At 39.5% G+C, this 24,332-nt stretch overlaps 1 protein-coding gene across 1 annotated transcript; it reads left to right on the top strand.

Moving 5' to 3' along the window:
• The first annotated feature begins 198 nt into the window (after positions 1-198).
• MCM4 (minichromosome maintenance complex component 4) lies at positions 199-17,417 on the top strand. Its single transcript, XM_037145333.2, has 16 exons — positions 199-464; positions 892-1,056; positions 1,350-1,513; positions 1,603-1,704; positions 1,952-2,047; positions 2,127-2,222; positions 3,021-3,159; positions 5,346-5,566; positions 7,729-7,849; positions 12,151-12,410; positions 12,854-13,219; positions 13,428-13,555; positions 14,626-14,833; positions 15,850-16,078; positions 16,241-16,374; positions 17,181-17,417. Exons 1-16 carry the CDS (start codon positions 395-397, stop codon positions 17,271-17,273), a joined length of 2,592 nt encoding a protein of 863 aa, XP_037001228.2. The 5' UTR covers positions 199-394; the 3' UTR covers positions 17,274-17,417.
• Positions 17,418-24,332: the final 6,915 nt, after the last annotated feature.

Below are 24,332 nucleotides of genomic sequence, written 5' to 3'. Positions count from 1 at the left end.
GGACTGGGTCAGACCATCTGAATAGAGGGGGGTTCCGAGCGAAGTCTGAGTCGGCTTTCTGCAAAGAGCGAAAGAAGGTCTCTCAGTCCCCCCTGTCGGTGGGCAGTGGAGCCTGCCATAGGCGGAGCCATGCGAGAGTGCCGCTATGATTGGTGGGGCGCCACCGAAAATGGTGACGACACTGCTGCTGGCGCGAAACCTTGGGCCAGGCTCCCGAAGTCTAGGAGGGCGCTTCACAAAGTGCTACCTGGGACCATACTTGCATCAGCAGCAGCAACCTTTCTCCGTCACTGCGGGCCTCGGGAAGAGCGGTGTCTGTGCGGCGTGGTAGAGGAGCCCGGAAGTGGGTGCGGCGTGATCCTATACTGTTAGTCGCGCAGGTACCCACAGCATCATGTCGTCTCCGGCGTCTACCCCTAGCAGCCGTCGGAACCGTCGCGGTAGAGCCACCCCCGCTCAGACACGTAAGTCTTGCCAGAGAGTCCGCCCTGACAAGTACCCCGTCTCCCCCAATACCTAAGTACCTAAGTCTGCCTTCTCTGCCTTCTGGCCTTTCCCCGCCACCTCTGAGAAGCATTGGCCTGTAAGGCATTTGGACGCTGAGTCCAGGTCCGGGCGGGGGGGGCGGGGCGGGGAGTAAGATCTCTTGGGGGCGACCGCGTTTGCTCCTGCCCGACTCGTTGTGGTATTAAGAAACTTAGTGCGGGACGCACATTTCCACCCTTTCCACAGCATTTGCTAATGTCGATTGCTTAAACACGTCCGTACTCATTTGTTTCGTTTCTGTTTAGTTTGTTTTTGTTCAATAATGAATCAAACTCCCAAGAGAAAGCTCCAGGAAGACCAACCATGAGAATCGATGCCTATCTTTTCTGTTTTGCATATCACAAGCTCGAAGTGAGGATGCCAGGTCATCTCCATCGAGGAGACGTAGAGGCGAGGATTCTACCTCCACAGGAGAGCTGCAGCCATTGCCCACCTCACCTGGAGCTGACCTGCAGAGCCCTGCTGCACAGGACACAATATTTTCCAGCCCTCCTCAGATACATTCTTCAGGTGTGTTTCTGAAAGTCTAAGTTATACTGCGGCTAGTATACAAATGATGCTTCATTGTTCACCAAGAGTACAGAGATAATACATCTTAGAACTTAGTGAGCAGAGAAAGAAAGTTGGTGCTTTTTATAGGGCATTTAGTAGTCCTCAGAATCTTAACCATCAGAGAGTACAATAAACATTTACTTTCATAATTGTGTTTAAATGACTTAGATCAACTGAAATAACATGCTGTATTTTCCTGTTTGATGTACTACCAGAATTTCATTGTAAACTTTCAAGTTTTGTTTTTATAGCTATTGCCCTTGACTTCGATGTTAGTTCACCACTGACATATGGCACTCCCAGCTCCCGAGCAGAGGGAACCCCAAGGAGTGGTGTTAGGGGTACACCCCTGAGGCAGAGGCCTGACCTGGGGTCTGCACGGAAGGGCCTGCAGGTGGATTTGCAGTCTGATGGGGTGAGTACACAAATATAGTCTTCTGATAGATTTATTTTGAGAACAGAAAGTGGGTCATTAACATGGTTCTGTCATGTTTTTCTTTGTAGCCAGCAGCAGAAGACACCATAGCTAGTGAGCAGTCTCTAGGCCAAAAACTTGTGATTTGGGGAACAGATGTAAATGTGGCAACATGCAAAGAAAATTTTCAGGTGAGCTGTATGTGTTCAGATTCATACTCTTAGGGCTGAAAATGCTGGGAGAAAGTGTTTGTAACCTGTATCTAAGTAGCCATAATACTTAGGGGTAGATTTTTAGGTGGCCTAGAATTGTTGATGTTTTTCTAGTTTTTGATAGGGACATACTGTCTTCAAATAGTGACTGACTCCTAACTTTGTACTTTGAATATTTGCTTATTTTTAAATGCATTAAGCTTAATATTTCTCTTTCCACATTAAGAGATTTCTTCAGCATTTTATTGACCCTCTGGCTAAAGAAGAAGAAAATATTGGTATAGATATTACTGAACCTCTGTACATGCAACGACTTGGGGAGGTAATTATATTTTTACTTACAAATTCAAATTATGTGTTTCAAAATAACGAGACTATAACTTGTTCATTTGATCTTATAGATTAATGTTATTGGGGAGCCATTTTTAAATGTAAACTGTGAACACATAAAATCATTTGACAAAAATCTATACAGACAGCTCATCTGCTACCCACAGGTAAGAATTTGGCTTCGACTTTAATTACAGTAGACATCTAGAATATCTTAAGAATTTCTGAATAGCAGATTTTTCTTTGTGGTAACAGAGAATGTTCCTCCCATAAAAAGAACCTTTCTAGAAAGCCATGTTTAATCTCCTTTAAGATAAGCACTTTTTCATGCTAACATTTCTGAAATTGGGATGTGTATTACTGTCAGTGACTTTGTGGTTTAATTGGAAGTGTATCAGATATATATATGTATATACATTCATATATTGTGTGTATGTGTATATACATACACACACACACACACATATATATATATATATATATGCAGGCTGGGTTTTAAATCTTATTTGGTTTTTTTTTTCCTGCTTAATAGGTATGTAACCTGAATCAAGGTGCTTATTGCCCTCTCCCCCAAAGGCTGTTTTCTCCTCTGCCGAATGGGAACAATTATTAGCAAATTTGAATAAAATAATTATGATTCAATCTATTGCTATCATTTTACTGTGGAGAAAAAGTAAGACATGAAAGTATGTGCTCAAAATTCAGCCTAAAATATGACAGTACATACTGGAGGCTCTTTCATTTCTTATGTGATCACACTTAATCCCAATGAAAGCATGCAGGTATAAGATAGTTGAGTGCCCAAGATTTATAAGTGACATGTGTAACTATGTAGGGTAATGCTTTTGGATTATGCCATGTATTTTTGCTTTTACACTTTACTAATATGAAATGCTTTATTTATATTTAACCCTAAGATGGGAACACAAACACAGCTTGACATCCTCTCTCATTTTTTTTTTTAGGAGGTAATTCCAACTTTTGACATGGCCGTCAATGAGATCTTTTTTGACCGTTATCCTGACTCAATTTTAGAACATCAGATTCAAGTAAGACCATTCAATGCGTTGAAGACTAAGAATATGAGAAACCTGAATCCAGAAGGTAATATTTTTAGTAGCAGAGAAATACTTTACATGAAAATAAACAAAACCTTATTTTATCAAGGAACTTTAAAAGAATTGATGGTGATAGTTTACCAATGACAGAATGATAGTAGATTTAGTTACTCTATGCAATTATGGCTCTACCATACCTTTATTATAAAAAATTTTGTAACTATTTTCTATCTTAAGATGAACTATCCAGATGTTATAATTTCATACTTTCTCAGAATCACTGTAGAAAACAAGTACAAATATGATCCTACCCTAGTGCTTAAGAAATAAATATAGATGGGAAAGTAAATAAAAGAAGAGGTAGAATAACTGAAGAATAGTGCAAGAGATGTCTCAGCTCAGGGAGAGAAGGAGAGCACCAGGCCCAAATGTGAAGAAATTGAGGTGAATTAGAAATTGGGAGTATAGTGAGGATTTGGGAAGCAGACCTGAAGGAATTAATTCTCTAGACAGCAGAAAGAAGCGATATAGCCAGAAACTAAGAAGTAAAACAGAACTACATGTGGACAGTAAGTGATGCTGAAGCAGGGTGTTTGTGTGGAGGCTGGAAAACTTAGGTCCTAAAGAGCTCTGTATTTCAAGTTAAGATTTTTATTCCAAAGTCAATAGGGAGCCATTGAGGAGAAAGATTTGCCAGTCTTGAGAAGTTCGTGGTAGGTGTCGTATGCAAAGTATGTTGAGGTTCAGTAAGGAGACTAACAGTAGTTCAAATATGGGGTGGCTGGTTCCTAAGCTAGACAGTGGCCATAGAAGAAAAAAATAGGAAAGACATATTTGCCGTGAAGATGGAGGTATAAAAGCTATTGAGAATTAACAAACACTGCTTTTGGTAAGTGTAAAAAACACAAATTTCAGTAAAAGGAAATAAGACAGCTAATCAACATGAGCAAATGTTGGACTTCGTTATTTATTGAAGAACCTTAATTTTTTTTTTCATTTTATGAAATTGCCTCCTTATAGGAGGCATAAAATTGCCTCCAATTTTATGAAATTGCCTTGTCTTCCTATGTCTTACATCAGATCTGTGATAGGGATTTCTGGTGGGGGACCTGGAGAAGGTAAAGCTGTTAGGTAAGTGTGCTGTATTTGCTACACAAAGAATTCCAGATTAAGATTAGAGATTGTAACTTGCCAGGTACTTAAATGATTTCAAAAGTATTTCGCTTTTACACTTTTGTTTGTAACTTATTACAAAAGTGATATTTTAAAGTAAAAGAAAGGTTAATGAGGAGAGAAGCAAAGATTTACAAGTAGTTGGAAGGAGGACAGGATCAAAGGGAAGATCTTGTGAATCCCCGGTGAGTCCATAATAAGGGATGGGAAGTTCTACAAGGCCAGCAGTAGCTAATTATGTGGCATGTTTTTTTGACTACAAATAACAGTGTAACTCATTTAGAACCAGCAATGGGAATTAGCTAGGGGGAAAGTATGTCAGGGAAAGTCCAAATGATAGAGCAAGAGCACAAAATAGTTTATAGAGGACCTTTCTTATGTAGTGAAAATTAGCTAAATTACATAATGCCTATTCTTTGTCAGGCACAATTCTTAAAAGGCTTGTTTTATAGATGCTGACTCGTAATCCTCAACAACTCTCTGAGGTATATATTGTCATTACTCTCACTCCCTAAATGAAACAGAGAGAGGCTGAGTGTCTCCAGTGTCATAGATACTTATTAGTCCAGGGTATGTTGCTCCAGAACCCATGATTTTTCACATGCACTGAGACAGCAGAGCTTTCTTGTGACAAACTGAGTGAGGTAGGTGGCCGTGGGACAAAATAGGCAAAAGCATTGAGGTTATAATATGAAACTGGAATGTGTAACCAGACAGGAGACAGCTAAGGAAAACATTGGTGGGATGAGTATTGGATAGGGGGCCCTGAGGAAGGAAGGGCAAGAGGTTCATTGGGGTTGAGAGGGAGGCAGACGACACAGGAAAGGCACTCCAGGCCAGACTTGAACGTACCCAGTGAGATGTTTGTGCTCTGGCTACAATGCGTACCTGTGACTCCAGCCATTACCAGGTATCTCTGCACCTCCCAGTATGGTTCTTCTGGGCTTGACAGCAGACCCAGATCTGCCTTGGCAGGAATACAGCTCAAGGAGATACCACATCTGACTGAGCCAAGGGCAGTGGCTAATGGACAAGCTGTCCTTTCTCTCCTCCTTACAGACATTGACCAACTCATCACCATCAGTGGCATGGTGATCAGGACATCCCAGCTGATTCCAGAGATGCAGGAGGCCTTCTTTCAGTGCCAAGTGTGCGCCCAAACAGCCCAGGTGGAGATTGACCGAGGCCGCATCGCTGAGCCCTGTGTGTGTGAGCGCTGCCACACCACCCACAGCATGGCATTGATCCACAACCGCTCTGTGTTCTCCGACAAGCAGATGGTGTGTGGCCTTCCTGGGTGCTCTGATTGGCCTCCCCTTTGGCATGTTTTGCCTCCCCAAAAAGCCAGATATAATGTGTCCACTCATGAAGCTTTAAAACTTTGCTTCCTCCTTTCCAAGTACTGACCAGGCCCGACCCTGCTTAGCTTTCTAGATCAGGTCCAAAACCTTGCTTTCTAAATGGTATTCAGTTACCTCATTCCTTTTCTGACAGTGTAGGTTTTGTTACAGGGTTGTGGGTGGTTGGGTACTTGGAGCACACTTAAGGCTTCTACTCTGGGGTGGCAGTGTCCCTGGTTTTGTTGCCAGTAAGCACCAGTTCATTATTACATACTTCACATTCTCATGGCCTAAAATACTTCATAAAAAGAAATAGAATGCATTTTCCCATGATACATATGTTAATAATATTAAGTTAACAGATCAAGTTAGCCTCTTTATTATTGAGTTTAATTTGAGATGTTTTAATGGGAAATACTTAATATAATTTGTTTTAGTATTTCAGATAAGTACATAGGACATTTTCAGATCTGTAAAAATTACTTGGTTAAGTTCTGTCATTTTGCAACTGTCAGTAAAGAATGGTTTGAGGAGTTTTTCTTACTGATTTTATTGTACAAGAAGTCTGACCTTTTTCCTCATTAGTCATGAAATTTTTAAGGTGAATATTAAAATGACAAGTGGGGAAAGGCAAGAAAATTATTTACTATGATTATAATTATGTAAAAGTATGCACCAGGGCCAGGACTTAAGTTTGATTTTGTTACAGAGTTTAAACAATTTTAATGTATAGAGAGAATGTGCTCAAAATACTACAAAAGGTAATTTTCCTTGTTGCGAGTCAATAAGAAAAATTAGCAATTGTGAAAAATAATTACTAACCAAATAACTACAAACTAATTCAAGATGTAAATTTTCATCTAATATTGATACAAATTATTACAGCAAATGTACCTCAACTCCTGGAGATAAGAAGGTGGAACTGCTGCTCCCAAAGAGCTTTGACGTAATATTCTTAGAGGGCTTCAAAGACTCCCAAACAAACTTAGAATTAAACCTAATATCTTAGTATCTAAGAGTACATGGCCTGTCATTACCTATACTACACCCTTGTACCCATAGACCTCACTGATGACATTGCTGCAACTATTTCCATATTCCTCGATCATTAGCCAAGCTCAAGCCTGCCCTGGGATCTTGGACCTTAACTATTCTTTACACTGCAAATACATGCTTCTTCCCTAACATTCTTAGACCTCTGTCCAGAGGTTAGCTAACTTGTGAAGGGCCTTCCCTGACCTTGCTTTATGTAAAGCATCTCCTTTATCCCCACTGCCTGTGCTGCTTTCTTTTTCTGTCACTTGCATTTGTTACTGTCAGAGCTGTTACATGCTCACTTGTGTGTTTGTGTTACTGTCTATCCCATCTCCACTCTGAGGGAAGAGATTTCATTCACTATGGAGTCCCCAACATCTAGAATACTGCTTAACAGAGCCTGTTAGGTGAGTGGGTATAATTAGGTAAACTGGCAAGTATTTGTTAGGTGCATGCAGTGACTAGAAGAGATGCACAGAAGTGCTTAACCCCAAACCTAAAAAGTATTTGCTTTCCATCCAGGAAATCTGCTAGAAATAACTTCTAAAAAATTAGAAATGTAGACAAACATTTAAGGAAAGAGATATCCACTATAGCCTTAAAAGGGCCAAGAATACTTAAATTGCCACCTCCTGTTCCCCCCAAGTAGGGAAATGTTTAAATAAATATAACATCCTCACAAAAAGTGTGTTCATGTCATATAAGCTTAAAAAAAAACTTAAGCCCTGGCTGGTGTAGTTCAGTGGATTGAGCGCGGGCCTGCAAACCAGAGTATCATGGTTCGATTCCCAGTCAGGGCACATGCTGGGTTGCAGGCCAGTTCCCAGCAGGGGATGCATGAGAGGCAACCATACATTGATATCTCCCTCTCCCCTTCCCCTCTAAAGATAAATAGATAAAATCTTTTTTAAAAAAATAGTTTTAAAAAAAGCTATGTAGAGGTTAAAATGTTTTAAAAGGTAAAGATGCTAGGCATCATAAATGGTTCTAAGTGGTACACATTTGTGGTTTTTGTGTCTAATATGATTTCTTCTCTGAGTTTCTGTTTTCACTGTGCTTTTTTTCAGGTCAAACTTCAAGAGTCTCCTGAAGATATGCCTGCAGGTCAGACACCTCACACTGTCGTCCTTTTCGCTCACAATGATCTTGTTGACAAGGTTCAACCTGGGGACAGGGTGAATGTTACAGGTAAGACTGTAGGTTGTATTAATGGTATAAGTCTGCCTTGCTTTTAATGATAGTTGTAGTCAGTCCTTTGACTTTGTCATGAATTCTTTGGCGTGGGCCTTGGTCCTGCCTCCTCCAGCTGTCACTCAGTTCTTGAGAAGATATGGTGTACTGTTTTAGTCACTTGTTTAAAAATCCTCACTTGAGGCCATGATTATTGATTTTAGGGAGAGATGAAGAGAGAAAGAGAAACATTGATTGGTTGCCTCTGGCGTGCACCCCAACTAGGAATCGAACCAGCACCCTAGGTGTGTGTCCTGACCAGAGATCAGACTTGCAGCCTTTTGATGTACAGGTTGACATTCCAGCTAACTGAGGCACCCAGCCAAGGCTAATTAATCACATTCTTAACCTAGCAAGACAGAATGTTTCAATGCATTGTTGGTGCAGTCACTTCTTTTTAAAAAAGATTTAACTTTATTACTTTTTTAGAGAGAAGGGAAGAGACAGAGAGAAACATTGATCAGTTGCCTCTTGTATATGCCCCGACAGGGGACTAAACCCACAACCTAAGCATGAGCCCTGGCTCAGAATCAAATTGGAGGCCTTTGGCTTTATGGGACTCCCAACCAACTAAGCCACATTGGTTAGGGCATTTGCTTCTTGCCATTACAGTATCCCAGAGTCACGTGTGTATCTTGATTTGATAGCATTGGTATGTTGAGAAGACAAGTTTGGTATTGGTAATTTTAAACTATGCCAGCCAGCAGCTCCAGGAAGTGCAGTGCTCACCAAGTCTGAAATTTTAAATAATTTTCTACTTCCCAAATGCACAGCTAAGGGTTAAAATGTATTATAGGATAGGATGGGTCAGAGCTCCCTGTGTCCATGGTGGGAGTTACATAATGGTATTTTTAGAGATGAGGAGGCTGAGATTCAGTGAAGTGTAGATGCCTGTAGCTTAAGATTTTATAGTAATTTGTGACACTCGGACTCGTGCTCTGTTACTGCCAACAGTCTTGTCTTTCCACTGCAACACATGAATATGCCATAGTTTCATTTCATGCTTCACAGCAGTGTGGGCACTTGGTTTCCTACGGGGGTGGGAGGTAGTTGTTTGTGTTTATGGCAGGCATAGTTATTTATTTAGGGGGCAGTGTGGGAGTTATGTGTAAGGAGTGGCCAAGGCTCATGGGGCCGTCCACCTCTTCCATTCAGTGAGTCAGGCTTCTTATCCTATGTCTTCCCCAGTATGAAGTTCAGCAGTTGCCACTAGTGATCTTCAGTTATGAAGGTAGGTGTAGTAGTTACAAATTTGAAAGAATTTATCATCTTTAGTGAAAGAGATCGGCTATCCTAGTTCTGCCACCCTACTGCTCTGAAACCCTTGATATTATATTTTATTAATATGTGCTTTTATATTAGTGAAAGTTTATTAAATATTCAATAAAGTATTTAATTCAATATTTTAAATGGGATATTGGAATTAATGTAATACACATGAAAGTATTTTGGAGGAAGGGGTTGTAAAAAATGCTGTTTACAGGTAAAATGAGTATTATCAGTGCTGTTCTGTGAAGATGAATCATTATAGGCATCAATAAAGATAACTAAGCTGCTTTATACCTAATAAACATAGTCATGCATTCCTAGTCTCTCTTGATGTGAAGAATAGTGTGTATTCTAAAACTGTTTACTTGTAAAGTGATTTTTGCTTTGAAAAGAATTATTGACCTGTTAAATAGTCAAAGGACAGGTGATCTATGGCAGTGGGTTGTGAAAGCTGTGAGACACATTTCTCTTCAGAAAACAGCAAGAACAGTGGTCCGGGCTTCGAGGGTTCTAGTTTGAAACTTAAAAAAGATAAACATTGTACACTTCAATTTAGGGAATTTTTGTTCTTAGAGGATGGATAAGTTAGTATGGTTAAAGGGTTGGTTGTTTACCTCTTTTAATGTTCTTAAGTTGTATTCTTTAGAAAGCAGGGCATGGCTATTCACTTAGAGATATCTTATTATAAACAAAAATTGTCATTTTCCTTATGTCTTTGCTTTTGACTCAGTAGATTGTCTTATTGTGTATGAAATAATTTGTGAGTGATTTTTTAAAATTATTTTATTGATTATGCCATTGCAGTTGTTCTATTCCCCCCTTCATTCCCCTCCACCCTGCACATCCCCCACCATTCCCCCCTTTAGTTCATGACCACATGTCTCAAGTTCTTTAGATTCTATATTTCCCCTACTATTCTTACCCTCCCCCCATCTGTTCTCTATCTACCGTCTATGCTACTTATTTTCTGTACATTCTCCCCCTTCTCCTCTCCCACTCCCCTGTTGCTAACCCTCCATGTGATCTCCATTTCTATGGTTCTGCTCCTGATCTAGCTATCCTCTTAGTTTGCTTTTGTTTTAGGTGTGGTTATTAATAACTGTGAGTTTGCTGTCCTTTCACTGTTCATCTTCTTTTTCTTAGATAAGTCCCTTTAACATCTCATATAATAAGGGCTTGGTGATGATGAACTCCTTATCTGAGAAGCACTTTATCTGCCCTTCCATTCTAAATGAAAGCTTCGCTGGATAGAGCAATCTTGGTTGTAGGTTTTTGGTTTTCATGACTTGGAATACTTCTTTCCAGCCCCTTCTTGCCTGTAAGGTCTCTTTTGAGAAATCTGCTGATAGTCTGATGGGAACTCCTTTGTAGATGACTGTCCCCTTAGCTCTTGCTGCTTCTAGGATTCTCTCCTTCATTTTAATCTTGGCTAATGTAATGATGATGTGCCTTGGTGTGTTCCTTCTTGGGTCCAACTTCTCTGGGACTCTCTGAGCTTCCTGGATTTCCTGGAAGTCTATTTCCTTTGCCAGATTAGGGAATTTCTCCTTTATTATTTATTCAAATAAGTTTTCCACTGGTGGCTGTGCCTTTCCCCCTTCTGGTACCCCTATAATTCGGATGTTGGAGCGTTTAAAGATGTCCTGGAGGTTCCTAAGCCTCTTCTCATTTTTTTGAATTCTTGTTTCTTCCTATTTTTCTGTTTGGTCATTTTTTCCTTCCTTCTTGTCTGCTCCCTTGATTTGAGTCCCAGTTTCCTTTCCATTGCTATTGGTTTCCTGTGCATTTCCCTTCATTTCAATTAGTTTAGCCTTCATATGTGCCTCTAATTTGTGGCTAAAATCAACCAGTTCTGTGAGCATCCTGATCACCAGTGTTTTGAACTGTGTCTCTAATAGGTTGGCGATTCCTTGTTCACTTAGATTTATGGTCTCTGGGGCTCCGAGTTCTTCTTGAGCCATGTTTTGATCTGTTTGCGCTTGTTACGTACCTATGAGGAGAGGAGCCTTAGTTGATCACCAGGGCGGGGCCACCCAGGTTGCTGGTTTGTGAGGCTGTATGTGGGGGTGGGGTCAGAGAGTGAGCAGTGGTGGTCCCCTCTGCTCCTTCCTGCTGCTGGGGCCTGCCCAGTCTGTCTCAATGCTCGCTCCTTTGCTGGTTTATCTGCGCGCAAGTGTGTGACCGTGGTCAGCCAGCCACCTTGCGCCTTCACTGGGTCTGCCCGTTGCTACCCCACACCTGGGATTCGCCCTTGGCTGCCTGGGTCGGGGGATCTTTTTTGCCCGACCCGCTCCGCTGCTTGCTCCGCCCCTCCTCCCAGTCTGGCTGAGCGGTTCGTTGTTGTCCTTCTCTGTATTGTTCGATTTTCTGTGGTTTGGCTGCGTTTATTGTTGCTAAAACTTTGTTGTTTTTAGATTTGGTTGTGCGAGAAGGTAAAGTGTTTCCACCTATACCTCAATCTTGGTGGAAGTCCTGTGAGTGATTTTTAAAAGACTTGAGCTTTTATGATTTTCTTTCTTTCCAAGTTTCTGGTGCAGGATTTTGGTAGTATTTTGTTCCAGTCAAAATAATTACTAAGATCCTGTACACTCAGCTTAAGGGAAATGAAAATACTGTTTTTGAACTATTCATTGAACACAGTCATGAGCCAAGCATTGTTCTAAAGGCAAAGTAATTCCATTTAAACCTCAGAATGATTATATGCAGCATGGTTATCCTCACATAGGTGCCCGAGGTCATAGAACTATCAGGTAGGTCTGCCTTTCTCAGACACCTGTGTTCTTTCCAACTTGTTCCTGTCACCTTGAGCAACAAGCTTTACAGTGCAGTCCTGCGTCCTCCCCAGTGGGGGGTTCATGGAAGCAGTGTGCTTGGAAACTCACCTCTCCTCCAGAGCCAGCTGTCACTTCTCAGCACTGCCTGTGTGTCTGTGCTGGTTTACCAGATCCATTAGTGGAAAGTGAAAATACATCTCATGGTTTTGCCCCCAGGCATCTATCGAGCTGTGCCTATTCGAGTTAATCCAAGAGTGAGTAATGTGAAGTCTGTCTACAAAACGCACATTGATGTCATTCATTATCGAAAAACTGATGCAAAACGTCTGCATGGCCTTGATGAAGAAACAGAGCAGAAACTTTTTTCAGAGAAGCGTGTGGAGTTGCTTAAGGAACTTTCCAGAAAACCAGACATTTATGAGCGACTTGCTTCAGCCTTGGCACCAAGCATTTATGAACATGAAGATATAAAGAAGGTAACAGTGGGTTTTTAATTTGTGGTTGGGGTTTGTAGTTCTTTGGGATCAAATAATGTGAGCATCCATCCATCCTTCCACACCCCCATCACAAAGGATAAGAGCTGCTGCCTGTTTGACAGAGCAAGGAGTTCACAACCTGACTTGGTTATAGGTTTAGGAGAATCACAGCATTGTTGTCCATTTCTTTATACCAAGCACACGTTACTTCTGTAAGAAGAGGCACACAGAGCCAGAAGAGGGATTTACATGACCACCATTCTGGCATGATGGTGTGTGCTTATGTATAAATAGGTTAGTGGTAACTTAAAGCAGTGTCATACATTTTTATACTTCTCTTTAAATTTCTTAATTGTAATTTATAGAGTAGAAAAGTACTTCTAACAAACTATATCTCTCTTACTCTACAGTAAATGAACATTTAGACATGTTTCTTTGTTTAGGGAATCTTGCTTCAGCTCTTTGGTGGAACAAGAAAGGATTTTAGTCACACAGGAAGGGGCAAGTTTCGTGCGGAGATCAACATTTTGCTATGTGGTGACCCTGGCACCAGCAAGTCCCAGCTGCTGCAGTATGTGTACAACCTAGTCCCCAGGGGCCAGTACACATCAGGAAAGGGCTCCAGTGCAGTCGGTCTCACTGCCTATGTAATGAAAGACCCTGAGACAAGGCAGCTTGTCCTGCAGACTGGTGCCCTTGTCCTCAGTGACAATGGTATCTGCTGTATTGATGAGTTTGACAAGATGAATGAAAGTACAAGATCAGTACTGCATGAAGTCATGGAACAGCAGACCCTTTCTATTGCAAAGGTATGTCGCATTCTCCATCAATAAACATGGACATGTTTAAAATGTGTGGATACTTGAAATAAAACATCTGTGGAACTGTGCAGTGTTACCTTGGTTCTAAACTGGGAAACTGGTAAATACTTTCACTATTAGGTTTCAGCCAGATCTGAGTATTTTCTGCAGGGTCTCATCATGGTGAGACTTTTAACTGCAGTGTTTTCTCTGATAGGCTGGGATTATTTGTCAGCTTAATGCACGCACCTCTATCCTGGCAGCAGCAAATCCTATTGAGTCTCAATGGAATCCTAAAAAAACTACCATTGAAAATATCCAGCTACCGCACACGTTATTATCAAGGTATGAAAACATTTTTTATGTAACAGATGTTTGTTCTGTGCTTATTTGTAGAGTTTTCAAGGTGAGATTGAGAAAATAATATTCAGCAACTGCTAATACCACAAACATTTTAATGTAAAAGTTTTTAAATTTGATTGCTCAGGAGTTTTCATGACAAGGGAGTTTGTGTTTCTCGTTTCAGCTATAGGTAGTACCTTTGTGTTTTGAAGCAAATAGGATACTTCACCTTGACATCTATTTTAGAAGCTCCTCGCTACTTTTATCTGTCTTAAAACCACTACTGAGAATCAAGCACTACACTCTGTTCTGCATAGCTTTGCATGGATAGATAAGGATCTGAAAAGTTAAATTTGTTAAAGCAGAATCATATCATCCACACTTTTGCTCAACCCAGTATTCCAAGTATTGATGTATATCATAAAGTTATTTTAGTTTCTTTTGTTATTTTTGTTTTTCATTTACTTTTTAACCAAATAGTTGTTTTCTAGAATATTTGCATGTATTTTCATTCATATCTTCTAGTCTTCAAAATTTTAGTGACATTTGCCTCAGTTAAATCTTAATTCTTTGTTTCAGCTGTTTGATGACTAGCTATTTTCTAGGCAAATCTAAGGGCCAGGAGAACAATCACCTGCTGGGGACATAGCAGAGTGAATTGGATTTATCTGCAGGCTCTGTAGACAAACCCGGGCAGAAGATACTTGGGGAGAATCCCCAGCAGCCCTGACCAAATGCATGTTCACTATGTGTGTGTGTGTGTGTGTGTGTGTGTGTGTGTGTGTGTGTGTATGCCTGGGTGACCCAAGAGCAAATTTTGTTTATTTTAGTTTATATATTTATTTAGAAAGAGAAAGAAAAACATTTCTTTGTTATTCCACTCATTAATGCATTCATTGGTTGGTACTTGTATGTGCCCTTACTAGGGATTGAACCTGCAGTCTTGGTGTATTGGGACAACATCTAACCAACTGAGCTACCTGGCCAAAGCCCTAAGAGCAATTTTTAACTTATGCTTATAGATGCGTTGGTGTCCTAACTAAGAAAACATTATTTTTACAATATTTTCTCAGGTTTGATTTGATCTTCCTCATGCTGGACCCTCAGGATGAAGCCTATGACAGGCGTCTGGCTCACCACCTTGTTGCTCTTTACTATCAGAGTGAGGAGCAAGTAGAGGAGGAGTTCATGGACATGGCAGTGCTAAAGGACTACATTGCTTATGCTCACAGCATGGTCATGCCTCGGCTGAGCCAGGAAGCTAGCCAAGCTCTCATTGAGGTAACTAACACATGTCCATATTTAAAGCCTGAAAAAATGTCTTACTGAGCCTCCAGCTAAAAGCCTTATGTCCCCTTAAAGGAGGAATTATTTTATTAAGAAAAGTATGCTATTATCTATAACTGTTTCTTCTCTTTTGCAAAATGACTTTTCCAAATGTAAAATGGGGGAAATAATTCATTTATATAGGTTGTACATACACTTTTTACATTTAAATACTAAGTATAGTGAATTTACAATTAGAATATTAGAGCTGAACTAATAGGTGATACTACTTAATAACTTTGTAACTCTGGACAAGTCATCCAATTTCTCTGAGCTTCCATTTTCTTGTTTCTAAAAAAAGAATTAAAGTATTTTATGTTGACTTTTCAATATCCTCATAATTATGTGGGCAGCTGTGCATGATGACGCATATTAGGTTATTAAAACATTGTGATAGGAAGAGGATTTTGATGGGCTTTGCATCCTAATGAAGCTCCCCAAAATGCTGTAATGAAAGTTGCAGATGATATGTAATTTTCCATTTGTATTGTTCTTGAGGGTTGCTCAATAAGAAATAAAATTATGTCATCTATATATAAGTTTAATACAACTTACCTGTGTGAGTTGTATCCCAATAATCCTTTGTGTGCCTTATCAAAAGGATCCTCATTTGGGGTATAAATCAGTAAGTGCCTGAGGAACTTTTTCAGATGGGCAACCTTATTGTCCTCTGCTCTAATTGCAGCCTGCTCCTTACCCCAACACATGTGTCCCCTGAGTACTGGGCTTCATGCACCTGCACTGTCCACTTTCGTTTTCATTCTTTAAAGCTGCATTCAGACACCACCTTTTTGGCTTTGAGGCACAAAGCTTGATCTCACTTTTAATTCCCTTCAATACCTGCACATGGCAGCCAGGCAGAAGTTTCGTTTATTTAATGGATTCCTAAATGTTCAAGGTTTAACCATGAAACTGAAGTAATTGTTATCAAGGAATTGTGTTTGTTTGGTTTTTTTTCCTATCCTCATTAGGCTTATGTAGACATGAGAAAGATTGGCAGTAGCCGAGGAATGGTTTCTGCATACCCTCGACAGCTGGAATCTTTGATTCGCTTAGCAGAAGCCCACGCTAAAGTACGGTTTTCAAACAAAGTTGAAGCAATTGATGTCGAAGAGGCGAAACGTTTGCATCGGGAGGCCCTAAAACAATCTGCCACTGACCCCCGGACTGGCATTGTGGACATATCTATTCTTACTACAGGTTGTTATTTGCATTAAACATAAAAGCACATGAAAATTATTTAATATATTTAACTGAATGATTTTCTTTGGCACTCAGCCATTATCCCTTAACTTTAGCAGAAATTTGAAACATTTTACTTTCTTATAGAAGAAATATTTTCATTTATTTCTTTTAAATCAGGAATGAGTGCAACATCTCGCAAACGGAAAGAAGAGTTAGCTGAAGCATTGAAAAAACTTATTTTATCTAAAGGTAAAACACCAGCTCTAAAATACCAGCAACTTTTTGAAGATATTCGTGGACAATCTGATATAGTAAGTATGCAGATAGTTTTTTCTGTGTGTAATAGAGTTTTTTTTCTGAATACTCCTTTAAGGTTTTTTCTTTTTTCCTTCATTTATTGTTTAGTAAATATTGATAAGGATAAGAAAAATCACCCATAAATCTATCATTAAGAAATAACTAAATTGAAATTTCTGTTATCTTCCTTTTATAACTTTTCTACATATACACATATGGTCTTTAATTTGAAAAATGAACATAGTTATATTGTTTTGTAACTTGCTGTTTCTTTTTTAATTAACAAGTTAATATTACTAACATCATCTATAAAGGAAAGTAGATTTCATGACATTAATCATAATGGTTGGTAACATTCTTTTGCATGCATATTTCATCATTTACTTAATGAAATGTTGGACATTTAGGATATTCGCAGGTTTTGCTGTTCTAAATAGTGTTACAGTCACATATCCTAATTTGATTAATAACTATCAATTTTATTATATAAATTTGTTTTGGGGATGAAATACTCAGGTGCGCTTTTGTGAATAAGTAAAGCAGAGCTGGTTAGTAAACCAACCCTTTGCCTGCTATCATAATGGCCCTTATGTATTATTTGTGACTGCATTGGCACACAGGGGCAGAGTTGAGTAGTTAGAACAGATACCAAGCCTATGGTATTTATCATCTGGCCCTTTACAGGAAATGTTTGCCATTCCTGAGTTAGAAAATAATAAGTGTATATAACCACCAAAAAAGAAAGACTGAAATTATGGTACCTCTCTGACAGATAAGGGAGTACTTGATATGTAAAATATTTCTTTTCTTTTCCTCAAAGGCAATTACCAAAGATATGTTTGAAGAAGCATTGCGTGCCTTGGCTGATGATGACTTCTTGACAGTAACTGGAAAAACTGTTCGCTTACTCTGAAGTTCATGTGAGCAGTGCTGTGTGTTCTGCTTGTCTGCACTGTCATTTAGCTCCATAGAATTTTCTAACCTGGGTTTGATTTTTGTAGTAAAATGTATGTTTTCATTTTTTTAGCATTTTCAGTAAAAAGTCTCTGCCTCTTTACATACAGTAGATATTATTTTTTGAAGTGATATTTCTTCAGCACCAAATTACTCTGTATTTATGTTCAGATAACAGGATATTAGTCTTTTTTTTTTTTTAATCTTCACCTGAGGATTCATTCAGTATTTTTTTTTTTGAGAGAGAGAGAGAAACCAACATCAATTGGTAGCCCCCCATACATGCCCCAACTGGGGATCATACAGCCTAAGTATGGTCCCTAACAAGAAAATGAACTGTAACCTTTTGGTATATGGGGAGATAACTTTCAATCAACTGAAGCCATGTGGCCAGGTCAGTATATTAGTCATTTGAAGATAGCAGTCTTTCATGCTAGACATTCTAATAGTAATCATTCGCTTGAGGTATTTGTAGCATGAGATAAGACTTTTTTTAGCCAGTGCATATCATTCTGAGTGAGGTAATAAAAGACCATAGCCTTTCTTTTGCCTAACAGCTTTCAAGTGTAATTGCTTCCAGCAGCTTGTTCTCATGGCTGTCATCAGTTCAAACATGGATGGTTGAAAAGGATTAGGTTCTAGGTTAACTTTTACTATATTCTGGTGTATAGAACTTTCTACTAAATAAGTGATAGATGAAATAATACTTCTTCATCTGGCATTATTTTTAATAGAGAAAAGACTTTTATAAATACTACATTCATGAAAATTTACCATGGTAACTACTTTATAAGTCATTAAAGAAAATATAATATGGTGAATTCAATTTTATTTAGTTATTTATTTATTGGCTATAGTATTTATTTAACTCTTTTTTAAAATTCTTTTTATTGTTTTTCAAGTACAGTTGTCTGCATTTAACCCCCTGCACTCCCCCAGCACCAGCCATTCCCACCTCCCTTCCCTGATCCCAACCCTCCTTGGTTTTGTCCATGTGTCCTTTATAGTAGTTCCTAAAAACCCTTTCCTATTTTCCCTTATTATTCCCTCCCACCTCCCCTCTGATTACTGTCAGATTGCTCTTAATTTCATTGTCTTTGGTTATATTTTGCTTGCTTGTTTGTTTTGTTGATTAGGTTCTAGTTAAAGGTGAGATCATATGGTATTTGTCTTTCACCGCCTGGCTTATTTCGCTTAGCATAATGCTTTCCAGTTCCATCCATGTTGTCACAAAGTGTAGGAACTCCTTTCTCTCTGCTGCATAGTATTCCATTGTGTAAATGTACTATAGTTTTTTGACCCACTCATTTGCTGATGGGCACTTAGCCTGCCTCTGGCACTTGGCTATTATAAATTGTGCTGCTATGAACATTGAGGTGCATGGGTTCTTTTGGATTGGTATTTCAGGGTTCTTAGGATATACCAGCAGTGGAATTGTGGGGTCAGAAGGCAGTTCCATTTTTAGTTTTCTGATGAAATTTCATACTGTTTTCCACAGAGGCTGTACCAGTCTGCAATCCCACCAGCAGTGTACTAGGGTTCCCTTTTCTCCACATCCTGTCCAACACTTGTTGTTTATTGCTTTCTTTATAATGGCCATTCTCATCAGTGTGAAGTAGTTTCTCATTATGGTTTTAATTTGTATTTCTCTGACAGGCAGTGATGCTGAGCATCTTTTCATACGTCTCTGGACCCCCTGTATGTCCTCCTTGGGGAAGTACCTGTGCAGGTCTTTTACCCATTTTTTTAATTGGGTTTTTTGTCTTCCTGCAGTGGAGTTGTGTGAATTCTTTGAATATTTTGGAGATCAAACCCTTGTCTGAGGTATCATTGGCAAATATAATTTCCCATAGAGTTTATTTTCTTTTCATTCTAATGCTGTTTTCTTTAGTCATGAAGAAGCTTTTTATTTTGATGAGATCCCATTTGTTTCTTCGTTTCTTTATGTTCCTTGCTCTAGGAGACATATTGGTAAAAAAAAAAATTACTGTGTAGAATAGCTGAGATTTTCCTGCCTAGTCTGTGAAGGATGGGGGTTAGCTCTTCCTTAAATGTTTTATAAAATTCTCCTCTGAAACCGTCTAGTCCAAGGCTTTTTATGTGTTGGTAGTTTTTTTATTACTGCTTCAATTTCATTAGCTGTTATTGTTCTCTTCAGGCTTTCTGCTTCATTCAATTTTGGAAGATTATATTTTTCTAGAAATTTGTCCATTTCACTCAGGTTTTCAAATTTCTTGCCATATAGTTCTTTGTAGTTCATATAGTTCTTTCTTAAAATCCTTTGTATATCTGTGGTGTGAGTTGTAATCTCTCCTCTTTTGTTTCTTATTGTGTTTATTTAAGTTCACTTTTTTTTTTCTTGGTAAGTCTGCTAAAAGGCTTGTCAATTTTATTTATCTTTTCAAAGAACCAGCTCCTGGATTTATTGATCCTTAGAATTGTTCCTTTAATATCTGTGTCATTTAATTCTGCCTTGATCTTGGTTATTTCCTTCCTTTTACTTACTCTGGGCTGTCTTTGTTGTTGTTCCTCTAGTTCTCATACATGTAGGGTTAGGTCGTTTACTTGAAATACTTCTTTCTTATGAACTTCCCTCTCAGGACTGCCTTCACTGTGTCCCCTAAATTTTGGATTGTTGTAAGTTCATTTTCATTTGTTTCCAGAAACTTTTTGATTTCTCTCTCAATCTCATTCTTAACTAATTCTTAATAGCATGCTATTCAATCTCCGTGAGTTTGAGTGATTTTAAGTGTTTCCCTTGGAGTTGGTTTCTAGTTTCAGTCCCTTGTGATCAGAGAAGATGCTTGACATGATTTCAGTTTTCTTGAATTTGTTGAGGCTTTTTTGTATCCTATCATGTGGTCTTATCTTTCAAAATGTTCCATGTGTATTTGAAAAGAATGTGTATTTTGCTTCTTTGGGATGAAAGGCTTTATATATATCAGTTAAGTTCATTTGATTTAGGGCATTGTTCAATGCCATAATATCCTTGTTGATGTTTTGTTTGGACGATCTGCCCATTTTTGACAGTGGGGTGTTAAAATCCCCTATGCTAACTGTGTTGCTGTCAATATCTCTCTTGAATTTCTCCAATATTTTCCTTCTGTATTTGGGTACTCCTGTGTCGGGTGTATGTATATTTACAGTGTTTATGTCTTGATGGATTCTTCCTTTGAGCATTATGAAGTGACCTTCCTGGTCTCTTTTTATGGCCCTTATTTTGAAGTCTATTTTGTCTGATATGAGTATTGCTACCCTGGCTTTCTTCCCTGTCCATTTGCTTGGAATATTTGTTTCCAGCCCTTCACTTTCAGTCTTTTGAGTCTTTCAGTCTTTTTTCAGTCTTCACTTTTCAGTAGGTCTTTTGTTCTGAGATGGGTCTCTTGTAGGCAGCATATGTGTGGGTCTTGTTTTCTTATCCATTCAGCTACCCTGTGTTTTTTGATTGAAGGATTTAATTCATTTATGTTTAAGGTTATTATTGATATGTAATTATTAATTGCTATTTTCATACCTGTGTATCTCTCTCTCTCTCTCTCTTGCTCTCTTTTTTTCCTTTAAGCAGTCTCTTTACCATCTCTTGCAGAGCTGGTTTGGAGGAGGTATATTCTTTGAGGCTTTTTTTGTCTGGGAAACTCATTGTTTGGTTTTCCTTTTAATTGAGAGCTTTGCTGGGTAGAGTAATCTTGGTTGCAAACCTTTGTTTTTCATTACTTGGAACATTCTTTGCCATTCCCTTCTGGCTTGGAGCGTTTCCATTGAGAAGTGAGCCGCTAGTCCTATTAGGGCTCCCTTGTATGTTCCTGTTTTTCCCTTGCTGCCTTTAAGATTCTCTCTTTGTCTTGCAATTTTGCCATTTTAATTTTGATGTGTCTTAAAGTGGGCCTCTTTGGGTTTCTCTTGATTGGGACTCTGTGTTTCCTGGATTTGTGAGACTTTTTCTCTCATCAAAATAGAGAAAATTCCCATCATTACTCTTTCAAATAGATTTTTCTATTCCTTGCTCTTTTTCTCCTTCTGGTATTCTTATTATACGGATATTAATTATGTTTCATGTTGTCCTGCATTTTCTTTAACCCCTCTTTGTTCTTTCTAAGCCTTTTTTCCTTCTCTTCTTTTTCTGAGTGGTTTTTCCTACCTCATCCTCCAGCTCGCTGATCTGCACCTCTGCTTCATCTAGCCTGCTTTTGATTCCTTTTACTATGTTCTTTGTTCAGAGATTATATTCTTAATTTACTCTTGGCCCTTGTTGATAGTTTTTATTTCCTTTTTCATGTTCATATAGTTTGCAGTGAGTTCATTGTAGTTTCCCTGTAGTTTCTGGTAATTCATTGTGAGCTCATTGAACTTCCTAATAACCATTGCTTTGAATTCAATATCTGATAGTTGAGTTGTATCTATTTCATTTACCATTCTTTCTGAGGCTTCTTCCTTTTCTTTCATTTGGGGATTGTTTTTTGTCTTCCCATCGTTTGTGAGACTCTTCTTATTAGCCTCTGCTTCTTAAATTGATTTGTTCTGGCTCCCTGGGTTTATGGTGTGAACTTCTATGGTAGGAGACCCAGGAGATTCAGTGGTGCAGTCTCCTTGATCTCCTGAGCTTGCTGGTTTGGGGCTGTTGTTTATATTGGCTCTCTGTATGTCTTTGGATTTTGATTGTTGTGGGGTCTTTCTTTGGTGGGTGTTTTTCTCCACCTGGTTCACTGAGAGTCACTCTGCCCACCACATCTTGTATGCTGTTGTGCAGGTGTGGACAGGTTGTGTCAAGGCTGGTTCTTCTGTTTGTCCCAGGTCATGAGGCTTCTCTCTGGCTATTGTTCAGTTGTTTTTTCTGGGTAATTTCTCCACTGTGTAGTTGTAATCCCAGAGTGGTGTTGTGTGGAGGTTGGTATAACCTCCACTTCCTCCTTTATCATCTTCCTTTACTATGTGTCAGTGGTTCCTTTGTTGGTGGGTTCTCTCTTCCAGCAGGCATATTGGTGTTCACAGCTCCCATCTAGTCTTGTATGTGATCAGTTGGAGGGGGAAGGCAAAATGGATTAAGATAGCAGGAATGTATTCTGTGGGATTTTAAAGTACCAAGAGATAGTGTGGGGGCGACTTTGCCCTTAAGTCCCCTGTCCACCATGGATGAAAGTAAACACTACCAAGACATGATCTGCTTGGGGAGGAGAGGTGGCCAGTTTCTCACAGGAAAAAGGCCAGGAGCCCCTTCCTCCATGGGCTTTTATTGGGCTGTAATACACAGGATTACAGGGTGGCAAGGATCAAACAGTAGATAACATTTCAAAGAAATCTGAGAGCCTAGTCTGAGTCAGAGTCTGTCAGGAAAGGGGATTGCAGAAACTTTGAGAGACATATTCATTTCCTCCTGAGACCCTTAACACATGAATGAAAGCACTCTTAGCAAAGCATGTTTCACAGGACTTTTAGGAATTCTTTCTTATGCCGGATTACCCTAGATACCGCTGTAGCAAGGCAAGGAGCTGCACTGTCTCCCCATCATAGGTATTCAGGCTTAAGTGGATTAGAGCCAGGAAGCACTTCTCCCAGAGGATATGGAGCTCAGGCTATGTCAGAATAGCCGGGGGACAAGGGTCCATTGCTCCCTCTTTGTCACAGCCCCCTGAATCTTTCCATGATGGCCTCCCAAGTGGTAGTGTCTGGCTTAGGTTGCCCCTCTCTGTGAGGAGTCTTACCCATCATGGACATTGACCATGCTTTGGGGGCAGGGGGAGTAAGCTGAGGCAACATTTGCTACCAGAGACAAGCTCTGTCTCCTTTGGCTTGAATTCCAGAGGTCTCTCACTCATCTTCAGCTATGGGGGGTAGTTACAATTCCTGAAACCACAGAGCGGTTCCCAACAACATAGAGAAGAGATAGATCTTTTGGATAAGTATAGGGTTAATTGTGACTTTTACTCATCTAGCCAGTTTTTATAATAGGTGGAAAAGAGAAGACTCTTTAGAGGGGGAAGGATTATGTGCTGAATCCAGCAAACAGAGCACTCTGGGAGGTCAGATTATGAGATACAGTGAAAGTAATGGATAGAAAATAGGCACAGTGTGCAAGGGAATAGAATTAACCACCACTGTAATAAAGCTCCGGAAGATAGTGAAATAGGCTAAGATCTGGAAGGGGTGCTGTGCAGTATTTACAATTATATGGAACAATTATTTACAATAATACTGGAACAACAATATGACAAGAACTATATGATCTGAATAACAAGAATAGAAAGTACACAACCTAGAGTAGTTTGCTGTTGGATTACGAGTTGCGTAAAAGGGAAGGTAAAATACACTCTGGAAGAGAGAACAAAGAAAACCAGTCAAACAATGCAACTAAACAAGCAAATGAAACAGAAATCTAAATAGAAAGAAGAGAAATTTTAAAATACTAATGAAATAAAAGAAGTAAAAATAATGAAAAAATAATAATGCAAATAAACAATAAAATGCAAGTTCTCTGGAATAGCGAAGTGAAATTTGTCTCAGTTGTCAGGGTTAGCCTTGTGTTCCCTCTTTTATTCTGTCTCCACTTTTTACAGCTCCAGGTCTTATTATCTCACTTTCTGGAACAGGGAAGCCTCCTCCTGACTTTAAACCAGCCAGGGCAGTTCTGCTGGTCTTCCTGGATGCTGTAGGCTGATAGGGGTTGGGCTTCTCTTTTCTCCCTTCCTATGGTTTTGTGAATGTGGGGGCCAAGTCTCGTCCTCAATATTCACAGTGGCCCATCCTCCAGCCTAGGTCCTCCATGTGCTGCCAGTCTCCCACTGTGTCTGCACTAGGGCAGTGCCTTCACTCCACCAGTTGTGCTGTCTTTGAGGTGCACTAATTATGGGCATCTCACACACCTTCTTCTCCCTCTTTACTGTGCTAGGTGCTAAGGACTCTCAGAGTCTCTTCAGAGTAGTTTGGCTCTTCCACTGAGTTAAATCTTTCTGGGGACTGCTAACTCCCTGATCCCTGATGCTCTGCTCTCCTCTGGGGGTCTCCCACCTTGTTCCTCTTAGCA

The sequence above is a fragment of the Artibeus jamaicensis genome, unplaced genomic scaffold (assembly GCF_021234435.1).
Source record: "Artibeus jamaicensis isolate MK-2021 breed Jamaican fruit bat unplaced genomic scaffold, CSHL_Jam_final scaffold_916, whole genome shotgun sequence".
NCBI classification, from domain to species: Eukaryota; Metazoa; Chordata; class Mammalia; order Chiroptera; family Phyllostomidae; genus Artibeus; species Artibeus jamaicensis.
This window is presented reverse-complemented; position numbering and strand designations above follow the sequence as displayed.